The sequence below is a fragment of the Pezoporus flaviventris genome, unplaced genomic scaffold (assembly GCF_033815535.1).
Source record: "Pezoporus flaviventris isolate CSIRO_AGI_PZ_B2104156 unplaced genomic scaffold, CSIRO_AGI_Pfla_v1 ptg000064l, whole genome shotgun sequence".
Taxonomy (NCBI): domain Eukaryota; kingdom Metazoa; phylum Chordata; class Aves; order Psittaciformes; family Psittacidae; genus Pezoporus; species Pezoporus flaviventris.
Genome location: NW_026892612.1, coordinates 2,270,518 through 2,290,055, shown reverse-complemented (window position 1 = coordinate 2,290,055; position 19,538 = coordinate 2,270,518). Strand labels below are relative to the sequence as shown.

The window sequence follows — 19,538 nt, the reverse complement described above, 5'->3', positions numbered from 1 at the left end:
CTTCACAGAATCACAGAATCATGGAATGGTTTCATTTGGAAGGGATCTTAAAGATTGTCTAGTTCCATCCCCACTGCCATGGGCAGGGATCCCCTCCAGTAGACCAGGTTGCTCAAAGCCCCATCCAAGCTAGCCTTGAAGGAGAGATGATGGCAATAGATCTCACATACAGGATTAAGTTATTATAAAAATTATTCTGAAATTGCAGCCTTAGAAACTACTGCCTAACATGGAATGCGGGATGCAAGGGGGAAGGGAAACATTCAGTTCTGGCCTAAGTTCCCACTGAAATGTAAAGTAAACCTCTCAAGGAAGTATTTTAAAGTAGATCTTCGCCCTTTAAGCCAGCTGACTGGATTAAAAAAAATTCACAAAAAATTCCAGCATTAATTCATTACCACTGGAAGTTGAAATGTCTTGATAAAACATGCTACAGAAATGTGATGATTTCTTATTTTGCAGCTTTGAGACCTATATGTCTAATGAAGCTCAGTGTTTCAGCCTGAAGACATTGCTTAAACTGAATCCCTTTTGAAAAATGGAAAAAAGTAGAAGCCACAGAACTGAACTGAAGCCCTTGTGTCAGAGCTGGCATTTTACAGAAAACATGTTTGTCAAAAAAGGAAGGCACATTTACAATGCATTAGCCAAATTTGAGCATGGGAAGTAGAAAGAACTAAGAAGGTGGATCTGGTGCTTGGAGTCCCAGAATAACTGTTTCTTTGGCCAAATGTTGACTGAATTTTAAAACACAAGCAAGAAGGAAAGCTGAAAAATGAATGTAAACATGTATGTGCTCCCTGCAGTCACTGCTATAGGAGTATTAGTTAAAGGAGAGATGTCTGCGTTACTGTCACAGCTAATAAGCTGAGACTCAATGGAAAGGTGCCGAAGAAAACACAAAAGAATTCCAGGTTTTTGTAGGAACAATAAAACCTGTTCAATTCAATCTTTACAGGTATCCCCTTAAAGGTCAGCACTATCTTTAGGTTTCCTGATGAGAAAACTGACTCAAGCATAAAATAAGTAAAAGCACATACTCGTAAGTACAAGGTTCTATCCATTGTTCTTTTATGGAATGTTGGATGCAAGTCTTAACCCATGATGGTAAGCTCTTGAGTTTTGCAGTAAAACCATATAAATGAGGATGCTGGAATAAGTGGATGATGTATTCAAACAGATATTTTTTTAAAAGATTGACAAAGATTTATTTTAATTTCTTTAACTAAGACAAGCAAATAATACCCATCTTTTTTTAGGAAGATCAAATTTCACTTGTTAAGCCCCACACTGTTCTAATTAAAGTACAGTTTTAACAATATCATCTTTCTGGAAACATCCTTAGCCACAGTAAACCTAAGTGATAGGTTTTGTTACTTACGTTCCTGGAAGGTTTTAACCAGACGAAACTAAGGTATGGGTATAGGAACATTTAAGCCTTGTATCTAAAATACCAGTGAAAGAAGTATGAGTTCAATTTGTGTTACAATTCTGCAGCCTGAATGGAGAAGGATTTTCTTCTCTGGACCCACTCGATGGTCTTTTTCTCTCTAGTGCTTCCCAGCCCAGGTCTCCTAGCTATACCATTTGTTACCAAAGCTGGAACTATTCAAAATCTTGACATGAAGAAATACCTAAAATACTTTAATGTTATGCACAGGCAGATTTTGAATCAAATAAGGTGACCTGATGCTAACAATCTGAAAATCAAACCATTTCACTGACCTCAAAATATACTTGATTAGCAGTTCTACATTACTGCAAAGATTCTCAGCTCCACTCCTTTTCCTACCATTTATGTAGTTTCCTTAGGACCGAAGAACTGACAAACTCTTCAGGGTTTTGTAGGGATGGCATCCTGTGTTTTACCCCTATACATCTTTTCCTTGTGTACTTGTGCTTATTTTGAGCTGACATTAAAACCCATTTAGATGTGTGAAGGCTTAGGGCAATCACAGCAAGCAGCAGCTCTGAATGCTGACATCCAAAGAGGAATCAGGTGCAAGACAGACCTGAAACTCTTGTGCAGCAGGCTAGGCAAGGCAGAGTGTGTGATGGAAAGGGTACACTGGGTCGCAGGGGAGGAGCAGACTGCTTCATTCAGAACATGCAGAAGAGAAGGCTGCTTACTTACACTCAACAGTGGAGTCACTGGAGGAAGTTTCATGCAAATGTAGCATACACTGAGTATGCAGACATGACATGATGAAAAGATTAAATAAGTATAAGCCTGTCTTGTCTTCTCAGATGGTCCATCAGCAGATGATCCAATACAGGTAGAGCAACAAACATCACTCTCATAAGGTTTCAAAGACCATACCTTTTTTTCTGTCATTTTCATTTTTCTGCCACTTTTCCATCTTTTCACTAATGAAGTCGGAATCAGCACAGATCTCAGAAATCCCATGCAGAAAGAGGTTCTTAAATCACTGGAAGAACGTACTGACATCTAATGGAAACTGTCCTGTCACATGGCACAGCTAATGTGCTGGGCAAAAACATGATTCATTTCCATGAGACCTGGCAGCTCTGAAGCACTGCTGGCAAGTGAGTTCGAAAGATTAATTCTTCTAGTAGAACTAGGAAAAAATGTCAATGAGGAAAAAAAGCAAACAGCTTCTTAGAGCAACATGGAGAGCTATTGCCTTGCTAGAGGGGCTATGGCCTTAATCCTATGGAGGTACTCTGCTGGGGAGGTGCTCAACAGCAATGTCCCTCCTGTTCTCCAGGCTAGAAGAGTCCAGCAAAATTAGCCAAAGCACCAAATCTTGACTGCTTGTTTTGTTTTCAAAAATCTTAGGCCAGAGATTTCAAGGATCCCCTTACACTGGAAGCTGCACAGACACATATAGGAATCCTGTTTGGATGTGTTGTGAGGACTATAAGAGACAACTCCATTTTTGTGACCTCAATGTGAACTTCATTTCTGCTTGAAATGTTGTCAGTTTCCATTTGTGCAATTTACAAGATTTGCAAGGCTTGCATTATGAAAAGGAAAACAAAAGAGATTATGCTGGCCACTCAGGTGTGAGAATCAAAGTCTGCAATACTTTCTTTTACAAGCACCAACTGCTGCAGCTGCTGAGTGCAAATTAAGGATTCCAACCAAAAGAATTACTGAGCCTGCATGATAGTACACCACCAGCATTATAATTACAGATGTAAACTGGAGGATTTGTAAAGCTTATCTGCTATAGTACGTAAACACAAATGTAGGCCTAGGTGTTTCACTCCTCCAAAGTCTCCATACTTGTTTATTATATTAGGGCAGTATCTCCTACACATACATCATGATCCTTTCATACTACATGATATCGTGGAACCTGACAGCCACAGCATAGCCTGGAAAACTGAGTATGCCTGGGAAACGTGGTCCACAGACAACAACATGTTCCTATTGTCTGAACTCCAGCATGCACTGTGACATGGAAACTTTTGCATGAGGTAGCTTGCTTCTAAGTTTGAAGATTTCTTTGTTTGGTATTGAAAATTTTCATAGAAAAGCAGACACTTTTGGTACAAAGCTATGTTTCATGAGAAAAGTATGTTTCTATAAAAACCTACTTGCTTCCAAAGAGATAAACCAGAAACAACATACTCAAGAAAACAGTCAATAATTATAGATAATATGACGTCTTGAAAAGTCAGAAATACTCAAATAAGGCTTACCCTGGAATGACCACTTATATTTCATTTCTGTCCTGCATGTATCTGACTGATTTTCTCTAATGGGTCAGTATTCTAGCTTTAAAGTCTTTTCCATTCTTAGGGGTGACAAGGAAACCTAGATATTGTTGATTGGCATGACTGGAGAGCAGAAAGCTGAGAGACTGGGCCGGCCTCCATATCCTGCAGCTGGTGGCAACACTGCCTTTCCTCTTACAGCAGCTCAGATACTGCTGGTGGGGCTTCAAAAGATGCCCAGCAAGATGGGGAGATAAATTAATTGGGACATTGCAATTCAGCAGTGTAAAAGAAAAAAAAACTCAAATGCATAGAAGGAGATGTCCAGAACTAGCTGAAAATTATATATTAGGAAGCTGAAGGATTATATGTCAAACAGGTTTTTCCCATTAAGAGAAAAAATTGTGGATTGCTTGAAAGAAATACTGTGTGCTTGTATGTAATTTTGTGGTCTGTGACATGCAGCTTGTCAGACAAGACTGCCTTAATACCTATAACTAGACATAGCAAAAAAAAAAAAAAAAGAGTAAGATGTACAGTGGGTGAAATAAAAGCTGTACAACATGAAAGGGACCATGGTAACAGGATAAATGAAAGATCTATGACATGTCCACTTGGGCTTGTGGCTCAGTGCTTACAAACAAGGCTGTTGAGGCCAGTATCTGAAAGAGGCCACGTGCAAATGTTGATGGGAACTTTCCTGATGCATAACTAGGGATCTCACTGGTGCTAACAGAATTAGATAAAGCTCTCAGGGAAAAGCAGCATCTGGAGAGTCAGATGTGGAATATAAAACATAGACAAGATAGAGATGAAGAGGGTCAAAGAGATTAATGCTGCTTTAGGAGACAAAGTGGCTTTAAATTTAGCCTGGCCTGCCAAGTGAGTGAACAGAAAGATCTGAGGATGGCCCAGTGAAGAGTGAAGTTAGCTATAGCACAATTAGTGCAACAAACCCACCATAGTTGCCTATAGATGTGTCAAATATCACTTGCCATTCCCTCTCTGACCTCCCGTCCCCTGTGCTTGGCTGGGTTAAGGGTGCCATGAACACGTACTAGGGGCTGCCCTGCTCAGGTAACCACCATCTATTGGGGTGAACATGGGCTTGGGTCATAGCTTCTGCTTTTCTTTAATGTTGTCTTCCTCCATCACCTGCAGGACAGCCCCTTTTTTAAAGCCTGTTGAAGCTCAAGCAGCTGAGATTCTGCTTCCCTTCACTTAAGCTGGACAGTAGGTAAATAAATGTCCCTGCCCATGGCAGGGGGGTTGGAACTAGATGATCTTAAGGTCCCTTCCAACACTAACTATTCTATGATTCTAAGTGTTGAATGGTCCTGACAGAAGGACTGGGCAGACAGCAAGCCTGCAAAAGCCCTATTCCATCAGCAAAACCAAAAGTATATGTTGCTAGTGAAGAGCAACAGTGCACAAGCTATATACCTCTCACATAAACTTGGGAATAAAGCTCCCAACAACTTCCAGAACAGCAAATGACCTTTTCTATTTGCAGTTTTGGCTACTCTGCTGGGCCCTTTTATATTTTTTTTTCACCTATCCTTTTTTTTCCCTAATGTAATTTCTTTTTTTAGATTTCAGTAGACACCTCATGAAAAGCATTCTCCAAAGGTTATGATAACTCAAACATGTATTGCACCAGTGGGTTAGGAGCTGCTAAAATCCTGAATACATACAGAGAACTGAACATTGCAACCTATATAATATAAATCAGCATAGCACAGACCTGCAGGGGTCTATCATCAGCTGATGAGTCAGTCCTGCCTTTTTCACCAACTCCTTGTAACATTCAGAGATCTCAAACTACAATACTGAGTAAAAAAACTCTGAACTTCGGGTCAAGTAAAATGCTGGCGGGGATGGGTGTAATAACTCCATGAACTGCACATAGCATTCACCAGCTGTGAATTTGGCCTGCTAAGTGGAAATTATCCAGACTATTCAGCAGTGTCTGTTTCCTACAGGCTCTTTAGTTCTTTCATTTGTCTCTCTTTTCTCAGGAGAGACTCTCAGTTTTTCTCAGCATTCCCTTCTTTTGCACTGGGAACTGAAGAACTTTGAAGTGTGCCTCCTAAAACACTGATAATCATCCTCAATTAAAATGAATAATGAATTTTTAATTTGCCACTTACCCTTAGGATCCAGTTGAGTAGCTAAGAGCTCATCTCAGCTTATATCCTAAGTTGAGCTCTCACAGGGATACCCTTTGAAATAATGCAGCAAAATACCACATCTTTGGCTGGCTGCTGTAAGCTTGGGTATCAGTTCATACAACTTTGAAAACTCCAGCTAAACATTCTAAATAAAATCTTTGTTCTAGGATCCAAAATAATGCCAAGCTAGTATCAGATTCACACTCTTCTGTATTCTAATTCAAGGGTAATAAGACTGCAAAATGAAAAGTTTCATTATACCGATTAGCTCAATAAATTCTTAGTAGTAGAGGCACTGGTGCAGGTAACAAAGCAAAACTATGTCTTGTGGTTGCTGTCAAACATGAATAATAGGTCCCAATTCTTTTAAATGAACTGGCTGAACAATATGAACTTTTATTTTTTTTGCAGAAAAGTGGGATCATTTTTTCCTAAAAGTGGTTGCAAAAACCTCATTCCGTTTTTCATCTGTCCCTGGCATTCTCAATACCATAATGCACAAAAATGTCCCTTTCAAAAACTGTTATAGATAGACTGACAAGTTTCAGAATCCCCATTTGTTTAATAAATTTGTAACGCTACACAATATGCAGCCTAGGAAGATGATATGAAACATTAAAACACTCATCTGAGACTACAAGTGCTTGAATTTAGTTCAGGAATAACCCTCCCTTGTGTTCAAGTTATTGAATGCTTACTGTCAGGAACAGATTGCACACTGAGTCAATGTTATGTGTGTGAATTCTGTATTTCCTCTCCTTTTGAAATACATAATTTTCATTTGCTTTCAAAAAAATGCGAATAAATTTCAACAAATGACAATACAATTGAATGAAGTCCTAATCCGAAGGAACCTAGAGGATGGACCTAGTATTCTGTTAAATCCTAGAGGATCTTTATAAATGCTTTAAAGGTCTCCACTTATTAATACTTTTGCTGGGTCTCAGCCAATTTAGTAAAATGTGTATTTTGAACTAATTAGAAATCATTTAGCTGGCAGCAAAAGCACTAACCATGGCAATCACTAGAGCTTACAGGACATGGACTCTACAGGCACCATATAATTATCACAAATTTATTGAGATGAGCTCTTTCCTAACTTCTTCCAGGACAGCTTACACAAAGAGATCTTTATATTGAAATTCAGACTGTTCCGAAGAAAGAATGTGGTTTCATTTACTACAATTAAGCAAACATTGCTGGAGTGACAGTGTTCACTACAAAACCTACAAATACGCACAGAACAATTGGAATATTATGGGTTTTAAACTAGGGTTGGGAGGGTTTGCCCTGTCGGAGTCTGCAAAAGGCTGGGACATGCATTTTAGACACACATATTAGCACTTCTTTCACTCTCACAGGCTTACATTTAGATTTTTATACAGATTTTAAGCAATCTAGGCACAGAAATGCTTTACAGAGTAATAACAAAATGATGGTTCTATTTTACTGTAGTGTGGCATCTGAGGTGGATGAAAGTGCTGTTAGTGTATATTGTCAGAAAGTGAAACAATTTGGTCATCATAAGCAGTAACAGAGATTTCAGTAATTACGAGAAAAAAAAATCCATGCAGTCATAAAAGAACACAAGACAGCACTCCATGCCTTAATATCTTGCTTTAACTGTTGTAGTTTACATGTGACTTTCATCCCTGCAAGACTACTGCACTATAAAAACTGTGTTCTGATAATCCGTTTCAGAATTTGTCTGAGGCCTATATCTTACTGCATTGTATTTTTCCACTAAATACATCCATGTGCCTCTCCAGCATGTTTCACTCCAATTTTCTCTCACATCTTTTCACTCTTGCATAAAAGAATTGCTGCTGTTCTATGAAATAAAATATCAAAACTGAATGCATTGAATAAAGATATTGTTAACTATAGAGCTGTAAACAGCACTGCAAACTGGAACAAGCAGAATTACATTATTCTCAAGAATAAGGTGTAAAATAGTGAAAAGTATGCAATGAGTGATGAAATCTTACAGACAGAAAGCATACAGTATAAAAAAAAAAAAAGTGAACTATGCCCTCAGGAAGTCAAACTTAGGATGTTGCATGTGTACCAGGAAAGAAAAAACAAACTTCTGCTGGCTACCATGTGCCTGCAGGTTAAAGAACAGTTGAATGATGTCTAGGATAGCAAAGAAATACAGTATGGACCCCAGATTAAGCACAAGGTAAGTATGCATATTGTCAGTGCTGACTACTCAGAAGCAACATTACACAAACATTAAGGACAGGGAGCACTGACACTGAGATAAAGGGATTACTCAGATAAGGAAGTAAGCAATGTATCACTACTAATTCACAACAATTTTTGCAGATAGTATGCCGCTTCCAAACACTACAGTGATTCCTAAGTCATCACTGCCTTGCCCTCTTCATTATCATCTGCAGTGTTATTTTTGCCTCATTGGGGTTGTGTGTGAGACACAGCCCTGCAAGACAGCATCCTTCACACGTCCCAGGCCCTCTGTACCCCGGCAACTGCTCTGGTCTTCTCTTTTTGAGGGTTTCTGCTATTGACACTGCTGCTGTGAAGCTTACAACAGGAAATCAACCAAATAGCTATTCCTACAGCTGGTGGCAGCAGCACGCCTCAGTACTCATTATACCGTTAGCTTTACATAGATCTTTTTGTGTGATCTCTAATCTGACAATATTCACAGCACAGTGTCATTCCTGAGAAGATTGTCATGATTGATATATGGTAATATATGGGATGTATGATATAGTATTTTACATATTTTCACTGCTACAAATCGTTGCTTTCTAAATCCTTTTTGGATTTTCAGTAGAATGAACATACTTTGTCAAGGTTGGTTATGCAAGAAAAATTCATATCTTTTAAGAAAGGAGGAATTTTATATAGTTGCTTTAATGGATTAGAAATTTAATGACTTTAAAGAACTATATTATCATGCTTTAGAAATGTAAGCTATAGATTAAGTTTGAATGCATCTCTTTAATTAATTTGTAAAGCAATCTGAAAACCAAGTCAGACAGAATAAAATATCACAAAATGTTCCCCATCCTCAATCTCAGTTCAAAGATGTCACTGATTTTATTCATTTCACTGCTTAATCCAGCTACTTACATTGTTCAAATAATCATGAGCACAGTTAAGCTGAGACCCCAGTGTCTTGGGTCCTGCAGAACAACATGGTCAGTAGACTATTTTATTTTCTTGAAAACATGTATCTTATGTCAGAAGTTACTACATTTTACCTCTCTGTGAACAGAGCTCTTGATTGCATTCCCACTTGCAACACTTATCCGCACAATAAAAATAAAAGACAATATTTAAAATGGCCTTTTCTGCAACATCTCTAGTGCATGGCCTGTCTGTGATGAAACCCCAGCTAGGAATACTGCCAATGGTCATAATTTGTAAAATTATTGTGACATAAGTAGTTGGCCTGCATTTGACATATGGAGAGATTTAGATGCATGAAAAGTGAAACTGTTTTCAGAAATAGCCAAAAAGCTTTATAATTTGCAGGAAAATCCAGTCTTGGGTATATTTTTAGGCTCCCTACTCAATTTTCAAATAGTTTTAAGTAATTACTTTACTGTATAAATTTGAATTAGAGTCAAAAAAGCACACTGCATCATGCTTATTGAGCTGCTATAGTTTGTGCTAAGGACTGCCAGTACCAACATGCAACTGATCCAAAGTCCACTGCAGTTACTGTGAGGATGCCCAGTGATTTGAAAACCACAGGGTGGAAATAATATACTGCCTAAATATAGTACCTTCTAGAAAACTGTATTTTCCAAATCTACATCAAGAGTTATAACACAAACTGTGCCCTCCCTAAGCCTTCATAAATCAGGAAGTGCTAAAATATGCAGTTAGTAAAATATAACATAATCAGTTATTTATGAATATTTGGATATTTAAACTACTGGGTTGGGCAACATAAACTCATTAAAAGCTTTATGTATATCTGTGATTAGTCTGGGCTTCCTCTACATTTACAAATAAACAAAGATTAGTAATTTGGAGGTGGGAAAAGATAAAAATAAATTTCATGAACTTTCAAAAATTTTACATTTTATTCAACGTTTCTGCTAATATTTTATTATTTGTTGATTTTATTGGGTAAATTAATTTCTAAATATATGCTTCATGAAATCAGAATCTACAGTTATAAAAAGCCACCATTCCCTCCAACATCAGTTTAGCTAGAATGTTTCAGCACCATAATGCTCTAATTTATTTTGCCACTTTTCTGTTCATTTTTCATGAAATTGAAGTGTTTCCTAACCGAGCAGTGCTGTCAAATAAGTTTTAAATCTTGCCATTCGCTGTTCTCTTCTTGAGTGTATGATAAGGGGGAAAAAAAGGCAGAAGTTCTAAGTTTTGTCACATGAACTGAAATGAGTAATGAAATATTAATTCATTCTGATTGTCACCTTTAAATAGGCAATGACGGTAAGATATAGTGCCCTAAGGGTATCTGAGCGAAACGCACATGCTGCACATTTTTAGTTGTTCGCTAGATGGCAACATTGTTCTGCTGAAGTAGAGCTGTAAGGCTGTAGGCACCTGCCCTGAAAACGTTGACGGTAGCCTTGGTAGGAGAGCTGTTAAACTATGGCTTAGAAAAAGGGGTGAAGAAACATTACGCAGTACTACAGCCATGAACCTATCATTTCTGCTTCACCGTATGGTGAGCAGTGGCCTTGTAAAGGGCATGTCAACACAGACGTTAATCTCACCATAGGCATGGGTTCATTGCATTTTGAATGTGACAATCCCTACAGGGTACCTTGGTCTCTCCGAGGCCACATCTAACTGACCAATATATGTTCAGTAAACTGTCGATGCTGATTTTGCACTGGGAACAAATGCTGGAGAAAGAAGTTAAAAAATAATAATAAAAATTGCTTACTACACCAGATAAGTGCTTTTGCAACTTTCAACAACAAGGCAGAGCATACTTTTTAAGACATCAGGCTGATGCTGATTTATATACTGCATATGCAACATGCAGAGCTGTGGGCATCCATGATTGAGGATTAAATTACACTTTTCTAAAGTTAATGGAAATATTTGTACTGAAAGAAGGAAGGTGTGGGACTGACTTTCAAGCATATTTGAAAAGACATGAAAATGTTTCCAGGTGAAGATCTCCACTTAGGATGGGATAATGAGAGAACTTAACGCTAAGATCCTGCTTATACAGTATTGCAGCAATGGAAATTTAATAACTTTACAGTATATACAGTTGCTCGCTGTGGGTTGTGAGATAAATGTATGAACCCAGCTAAACTAAGGTTTGGATAAGCACAGGGTGTCATTTTAAGTTACCAAGGGAGCTTTACTTTTACATACCCATCTTGAACCAGTCTTTAAAACATTTTGAAGGTTTTGCTTTAGTGTAATTTTCCTGTCAATGTGTTAGGGTTAAAAGAGCTGTGCTTTATGGTGGATTTGATGAGCAAGAAAGGTGGTATCTCCTTCAATTCTCACCATGAGGCTGCCCTAGTGAGCTATTGCTCACCTTAAGATACACACTACAGAACAGGGTCAGAGACACTGAGGAAAGGGAAGACTGGGCCCAAGCTAACCAGCCTTCCTTAGTACTTCATTGTAATTTTGGTAGAAATGTAAGTTTCTTTTCAAGCACTGATGCTGAAGAAATGCCATGTAAGTATGCATAAAACTTTCTGTTACTACAGAGGCTGGCATATGTAACCTCCTGTATGCTCTAGTACTGCCTTACTCACCATCTAAATACACACAACTATAGGTCTTCAATGTGACCTGGAGTGAATCCTTAACCAACCTGTTTTCTTCACAACAGTGTTTGCTAATTATTTCTTCCCATCTTTAGGAAATCATAGGCTGGTAATCTCAACTGCATTCAAGGCAGGGAAACCTTTCCATTAACTTTCACAGTCCAAGATCTGAGCCATGTATTTTGTGAGGAAAATGCAATGCTCAGCTCAGTGACAGATAATATTATGCACATATATTTAAACAAGATGGTCTTTAATTTGACCAAGTCTAAAAGCAAGCCTTTAATACCTGCTAATTTAAAATCACACTTGGGAGCAAGCATTGCCATTCCTCTATGGGGCTACCAGGTCAGGAAATGGAGCTCCCTCCTCCCTTTAGGATTTCCCACACACCATCTGACCTCTGTGACTCTCCCTGCGAGAAAAAAGCTGTTCTGCAAATTACCAAATTCTTCCTTTTGACATGACAAGTGGATTTCACCCTGCAGTTTGAGGGAATTTCTGCCTTCCCAGATGTGCACATGGCACGGTGGTAAAAGCAGGACTGTGTCACAGGGTTCCTGGCAGCATGCACCCTCGGGCCATGGGTGTCTCCTGTGCTGGAAGTATGGTTGGCTGGTGGGACACACCTTGATCATGCCACCCGTGGACAGCAGTAAAGAAAGCGCCTGCACAACTCATCTGATTGCAGCATCTGACCTATTTTGTTCTCTGCTCACCCTGCTACCAACCCAGATCAAGTGTCCATAAGATGCCTTGAGTTAAGGACAAAAATACCTCTCCTAGAAAAAGGAGATGGCCTGGAAATGCAGATGATGCCAAGCTAAGGCTTTGCTTCCATATACTTATTTACAAGCTTTGGATGGATTTCTTTATGCTTTGTTTCTTTTTATTACAGAAAATAGAACAGTAATGTGGGCTGAGCCTAAGGTACAGTTCTGCTTAATGGGGATCCACCTGATTTTATTCAACTTTCATCCATCATAAGCCCTGGAATTTACATGAGAAATCTGTGTTTCTATATGAAACTGCTCTTTGCTCATACTTACCCTTGTCTTCCGTAGGAGACATTACCTATCCTGTAGTGACCAGATATTGTGCAGTTGTGCCCTGGACTATTCAACTCATTTGGAGGAATATTAGTATTAAATACATGTGAAGGAGCCCTACAGAACTTTAATTTGTCAGCACCTCTTTCTCTTACACCTATTTCCTGGTACAGCATTTACAGATACTAGTAAGCATGCAATACAGGATAAGGTATATTTTGCTTGTTGTGCCATTCTAATCCTATGTGTTGAAACATTTGCTGTGTAAAATTTCAAGACTGTTAAGTTGAACAATTTCCATTTCCGCTACAAAGTCTACTGTAGATGAAGGTATGTTCAGGAAAAGAGCACTTTCACATTCACATTGAAGCACAGAACTGTTAAAGATCAAAGTAGGCCTGACCATTTCGATTCCTTTTTGGTGGATAAGAAAATTAACATGATTAAAAGAATGTAAATGATGTGTAAATTATGTCACAAATTATCTTAGAAAATATTACTTTTATAACTGAATCTGACAGACAAATGAAGACTTGTTATTTGGATTTTTCAGACAACCTTACTGTTGTATAGCAAGCAAAAAGTAAACACTGAATTTATGCAATTGCAGTAAGTTGTTTAGTCAGGTGCTGCAGGGACCATTGTTAGAACTTGTTTTACAGGCATTTAACATTTTCATTAATAACCTGAAAGAGCGGGTTCAAAGCATGCTAACTAAATGAAGAGGTAAATCTAAATTGGAAGAAGTCACAAAGCACAAGTGAGGACTGAGACATAATGTAACAGGACTGAAAATGTTAGAAAAATAAGAAAATATGAAAGATTTAAACTTGCAAACATTCTGTCAGAGATATCTTAATAAAAACTGCCCTACTCAGGAGAGAAGTGAGTGGGAAACAAGCAAAGTAATAACATTGAAGGAGTAAGTGAACTGGGTATCAGTTGGCATGTGATGTAGAAGCTGCAAAGACTGCTTTGATTCTGGTCTCCCTGTGAAGAAGTCTGTCCCTTGGATAGCTTAAAGCAACTTTTAGGAGCTTAAGGATGGAAGGAGTCTCATGTATTCATTTGTGAGGAAAAAAATTAGAGGGTTGCACTCAAGACCAGGCAAGTGGCAAGAGATTCTGTGCTTAAAAAACCCCATGTGTATGGGTTTCAGATGTATATTCAGATGTATATTCAGAATATAAAGATGAGAAGAAAACTAAGCCAGGAAATTTTGATTTGGTAGAAGTCCTCAGTGAGGAAAAGAACTAACATGATTGGGATACTTTAGGCAATGATTCAATGTACCACTAGACAAGATAGTATAAAGAAATTTCTATTAGGCATGAGGATCAATGCCATCCTGCACTGATCCATCTCTTATATATTCTCTATGATTTCATCTAACAGTTAAGGCAGTACCTTCTATATAATAGGAGTTGAGCTTATTCCTAAATCTCACTGGAGTGAGTAAGATAAAATGCTGTGGTGAAATTTAAGAACACCGTAATATGAAATCAATGCATCCCAGTGCTTAGAGTTTTCCTGCTTTGACTGCAAGACTGCAGCATTATAGATGGTCCAATGATCCACTGTGGCATTAAAATGCATTTTCTGGTTGCTTTTAAACACTGAAAATGTAATTTATCTGTGCATAGATCCAAATATTTTATGGTACATTTCTTCCATTTTTTCAGTTGTGTCAGCTGACATGTTATACAACACTACCTCTCACTAAAACCCTTACCTCTTTGCTGTGGGTGCCACAAATGACATACAGTAGAATTTGGGTAAAATCGTAACAATTTAGGAGTCCCCGTTCCAATTTCAAAAGGAAAACAGGGAGCTCCCAACACCTGAATTTTGCTGTCAGCTCAGAGACAGGCCTTTTGCTATGTCCTGCTCCCTCTGTTCTGTGCTTTTTGCTGCTTTGTGTTTCCCAGAATGGGAACACCGGCTGCATGACACAAGAGGATGAAAGACCAGAAAATGTGGGGTGTGTTTAGGGCTGGCTGGTTTAGGACTCGGAGAAGAAAATAAAAGTGACTATTTAAGGATGCATTATTTCTAAGTGATCCTGCAAGAGATAAAAGTTCGATTCTCTAAAGATCTGTGAGTCAAAAGATCCCACTGACTTCAGTGGAATCCTTTAGCAACTAAGGATATAGTCCGGTGGCCATATTCTCTCTTTGGGCTCACTTCTGCAACTATGCACAAACCCTAATTCATGGACTATCAGAATTGTCCTGTTTCTGGTACATGCTCTGAATCTCTCTGGGAACATCTCTCTTTGGTACAGGGTGCTCCAGGGAAACAGCTCTTATGACTTATCTCTCTCATAGCTGGAGTACTGTGAACCACTGCTAAGAAGTGAAATTTGCACAAGCCACATGTGAGTACTATGCACATGACCACAACAGCTGCAAGGAAAGCTTACTAATCCTCTGTACTACTAAGCTGGGGGTGTAGGACTTTACTGGACAGCAGCCTAGGCCAAACAAGATAACAAAACATGTCCCACTAAACAGAGGGACAGAAAAGCATAACTTTCTCCAAAGCAAATTTGCAATTCAAGTACACAATTTGTTACACAGCTTCCTGTACATGAGCAGCCATGGGTAGAAAATATGCTACAGATTCTAGCTGCACCTTCATTTTTCTTAAATCCAACAGTATCTACTTCATACACCCTTTCTGCAATATATATTGAGTGCATGCCCCATCTCCAGGGCCATCGGTGAGTCTGTGTACACATAAATTTAGACATCTCAGTATACCTCCATGAGGCAGCAAGGCCAGGCCAGAACTGTACCTGATTTTTATGATGTGACATTAATTGATTTGTTATGGGTACTCTTGAATATCACCTTTTTCTTTTTTTCCTCCTTTCTTTTTAATTAAATTGCAGTAATGAAGTGTTACTCTTTGATTATATTCTCAACCACAATTGACTCAGCATACCTCACTTGTTGAGGTTGGAAATACCTAATTAGAATGACAATCTTCTTTCATGTTATTTCTTTATAATAGAAGTAGTACTTCCAGTTGCGTTAAGAGGTACGACTAGAGGCATTAGATTAACAGAAATCTGTTGTCTTTCAAACTTGTTTCACAGAGGTTTCTTTGCTACTTTTTAAAGAAGAAATCAAGGAACAGGTTCTCGAAGGCATTCAAGCAGAGGAACAAGGTTATCCATGCAACTACATTCAGAGTTTGTGCACCTCATGAATACAGTGATCTTGCTCTGTATATATATCCATACACCAGAAGTAGCAAGCTGGTGCTTTTTGACAATAAATACACTAGAATTAACTTCCGTAGGGATTCTGGGAGTTTACAAGCATATGGATGGATGGATGGATGGATGGCTGAAGAGATCATTTAACCCTGCTAGTAATGAGCTCATTTGAAACAAGCTTTCCAGTACTATCACTTGGTTCTGATTGATTCACCACCTGCTTTGATGCTCCTATTTCATAAACAGAACATGAACTGCTGAGTTTAAGAAACTGCATAATTTGAAGATTTTGGTAAAACTGCAACTGCCTTGATACTGTGTCAATTACCGCCAGACTGATTTTCTTTCAATTACTCCCTATATTTGTGTGCACATACAGACATGTGTGAACAGGTAATTATTGCGTACCTGTGTATGGAATGCCTATATAATATTTTAATAAAAACAGTATTGCAATGTAATTTATATATATATACATTATACTAGAGGAATGAGAATTTTCCTTACCTATTTCACTCATGGATATCCCCATGGATGCTAATTGCCCATTGTTGAAAGAGCTATAGGTAAACAAGTTTGGTACGGAGGTGAGGTCATAGATAGGTTCCTGCTTGATCTGTTTGATTCCAGTCATGTCTAACCCAGACTGGTCTGGGGAAGGCTGGGTAGAATCCACGTTATAATAACCCTCAGACTTTGGCAGGTCGATGACGTGCCCATTTGAGTAGGTGCTGCCAGTTTCATTATTCAGGTTGCTCAAGCCATTGCTGATGCTGTTGCTGTAAACCCTGGCGAGGGCTTCTGCCTCACCGCTCTGCTGCTGCCGTTGTTCTTGCAGTCGCTGCTGGTGCTTCTGCACTTCAGCATACAAGCTATCCCTCTGCTTTTTGGACATTCTCCCAAACTTCACAGCTGAAAAGCAAAGCACAATGCAAACCACTGACATCTTTCATTTTTTCTTGATTCCCCTCAATCCCACCACTCTTTTGATATTTACTTGCAGCCATTACTTTTGCTGTGAAAACTCTCACAAAGGAAAAAGTAGTGTGTGCTTGGATTTACAAGGTGATGACAATGATTCCTATTTGACAGGAGGACCTCAGCCAAGCAACTCCCTACTGTGAATGTTAAAAAGACCACGTATCCTTTTATATCTCTGTGTTCACTGAGCAACAACCCAGAGCCGTATGAAATGTACAGTCTTTAGATTTATATCCCATGTGACTTACCAACTTTCCGCAAACCTTTAAACAGTGCTCTAACGGGATTAGAACTCGGATGCAAACAAGCCCTAAAGCCTTATTATCGCATCCTTTCAATGGGGTGCTATCGTCACACTTAAAAAAAAATAAAAAATCTTACAGGTTAGAGTTAGAACCTAGAGGAAAATAACAGATTTGAAGGTAAACAGCGCAAATGGATGTAATCTTTTCCACAGAGGAAAGTCTCAGGGATTTACACAATCAATTTACATAATCTCCATGCATAAATCCATGCATTTCTTATGATGAGAAAGGGAGGAAAACATCAGAGTGCACACTACTCTTCCCAGGAACAGTGTTTATTACACTGAGATTGAAATTTACAAAAATGACAGGCTGATTGCTGTGGAACTAGGAGGAGTAAATCCACAGTCTGCATATACAGTGGGACATAGCTGATTATCCCCCCCTACATCTCTCTCTTAATGCTGACTTTGTACTGGGTTAGATCTTGGAATGTCAGAGCAGAGTTCGTTGTTAATTGTGCTCTTCAACAAATGAGGGCTCTAAAATTGTACTCCAAATAATTCAGCAGAATTTTTGAGAGCACAGATAAGAGGACACTGCTTTGGAAATACTAATTTCTATGTTTTATGAAGTGTATTTTCCAACATTGAGTATTTCCAGTCCATCTATAATTGGAATGAATTCAGAATCATCAAATTTCTTAGCACAGGATGGGCTTTGCTCTCATTTTTGCTACCCCACAGTTCAGCTATAGCCCTTGGGAAAAGTCTGAGTCTATACGTGTGGATGAATGTGAAAAATCTTCAGTCAGGAAAAAGAACAGAAAATAAAGAGCATAATATGAAAACGCAGTACCAGAACACAAGGAGATAGCAGCCGCTTCAATTTATTTGCAATTTTTTACACTAAGAGGTTTATTTCTTGTTGCCAACCTCAACTTACTTGCAGACCTTCACACAGGCTGCAAGCTAGCTCACACAAATACAGCCTCCCCCTGGAATCAGTTCACAATGCAATGCATACTCTTACTGGCAATATACAATGACTGTATTTTGAAAAATGCAACAGTGTATTTTCTCCAAATTTAGGGCCTCAGTAATAAAAACAAACACCCAGTGTTTATTCTCATTATATATTCATTAATTGGATTCTCCAGCTGCTGTCAATTAGCATCTTGCCTCTGCATGATAAAAATGAATGTTACATGGCTGAGAGGTAAAAATCACATTGAATTTCTCTGTTAAAAAAGTCTATACAACCTATTTTAAACTCACAAGAGCTCTTAAAATTGTTAAGTATAAACACCCTTGCATAAACAATGAGACAAGAAAGCGATGCTGTCAGAAGAATCACTCCCTTTGTCTGTACGCAGTGGTCCCTGAATTATAGTTTGGGAAGACAGTGTTGTCAGTCAAATTAAAATGCTCCTGTGATAGCTCAAATCATTGGAAGGTACTACTTTTAGGAAAGAGGCATGTGCTGTTAAATTACTGAAATGTTACTACTTCTATGTCCTCTGGGAAGAATTGGGAACTAAGGCTTCAAGTAAGGTGCACACTAGGACCAAAAATGCCTCACGGATTAAAAGCTAGACTGTGAGAACCCTCTCATAGTTGTTCCAGTCAGACATGAGGCACACTGAAGTAGGAAAGACCTACTACAGTCCAAGTTTAAAAAAAGTTTATAATCTGTGGTAAGAAATTGCACTTTGAGTATTTCTCCATCAGTGACTGTTAATTTCAAATGATACATTTTGTGTAAATTTTCCAAGACAGAAAACTGCTGTTAGGCAATTGAAATTAACATAACCTGCCTTCAATAAAAGAACATTTTTTTCTTGGACTTGCTGATCATTTTTAATAAGATGCGTCTGTGAGCTGAAACCACCCTGCACTAGCAGTGGTGGCTGGGGCAGGTCAGCTGTTGACAACCTTGCCCAAGCCTCCCACAGACCGCCGCCTCTATCTAGCATGTGTTCTCACTCTGCTGATCATGTTGGAACTTGGAAGGTAGACCAGAGCTCCTCAAGGACCAAAGGATACTGTTGTTGGATGCATGGTGGAGTTTTTTTCTGGTGTAGTGTCCAATTCAGTGTTAAACTATGAAATGCTTCTTTTACAGACCCAGACAGGGACAGGGAGCAATGTAAGGGTAAAATAAATGCTTTTTTAGTAATACAAAATATTTGGTCAAGTGCTCTGAATAAAATAAACAGAACCCCCTAATGCTATCAAGGTACAAATTTCTTCTTAACTGCCTATTTACTGTGACAGACCTTTAGAGATCTCAAGGAGAGGGATACTTTCACATGTTAATATTTAACATTAAGATAAATGTTAATGTTTAATATAAGAGATTATATAAACTGGAATACAAATCTACCTCTCCAGAGGTGACCTTTTGGTGCTTTTGATCAGAACAACACTTTG

At 38.5% G+C, this 19,538-nt stretch overlaps 1 protein-coding gene across 1 annotated transcript in view; it reads right to left on the bottom strand.

Annotated features, from left to right (window-relative positions):
* Positions 1–19,538, bottom strand: part of RORB (RAR related orphan receptor B) — a 130,190-nt gene that overhangs the window by 12,015 nt on the left and 98,637 nt on the right. Inside the window, exon 4 of the mRNA XM_061470823.1 lies at positions 16,388–16,792. Coding sequence (XP_061326807.1) covers positions 16,388–16,792 — 405 coding nt within the window. The remainder of the gene's footprint in view (positions 1–16,387; positions 16,793–19,538) is intronic.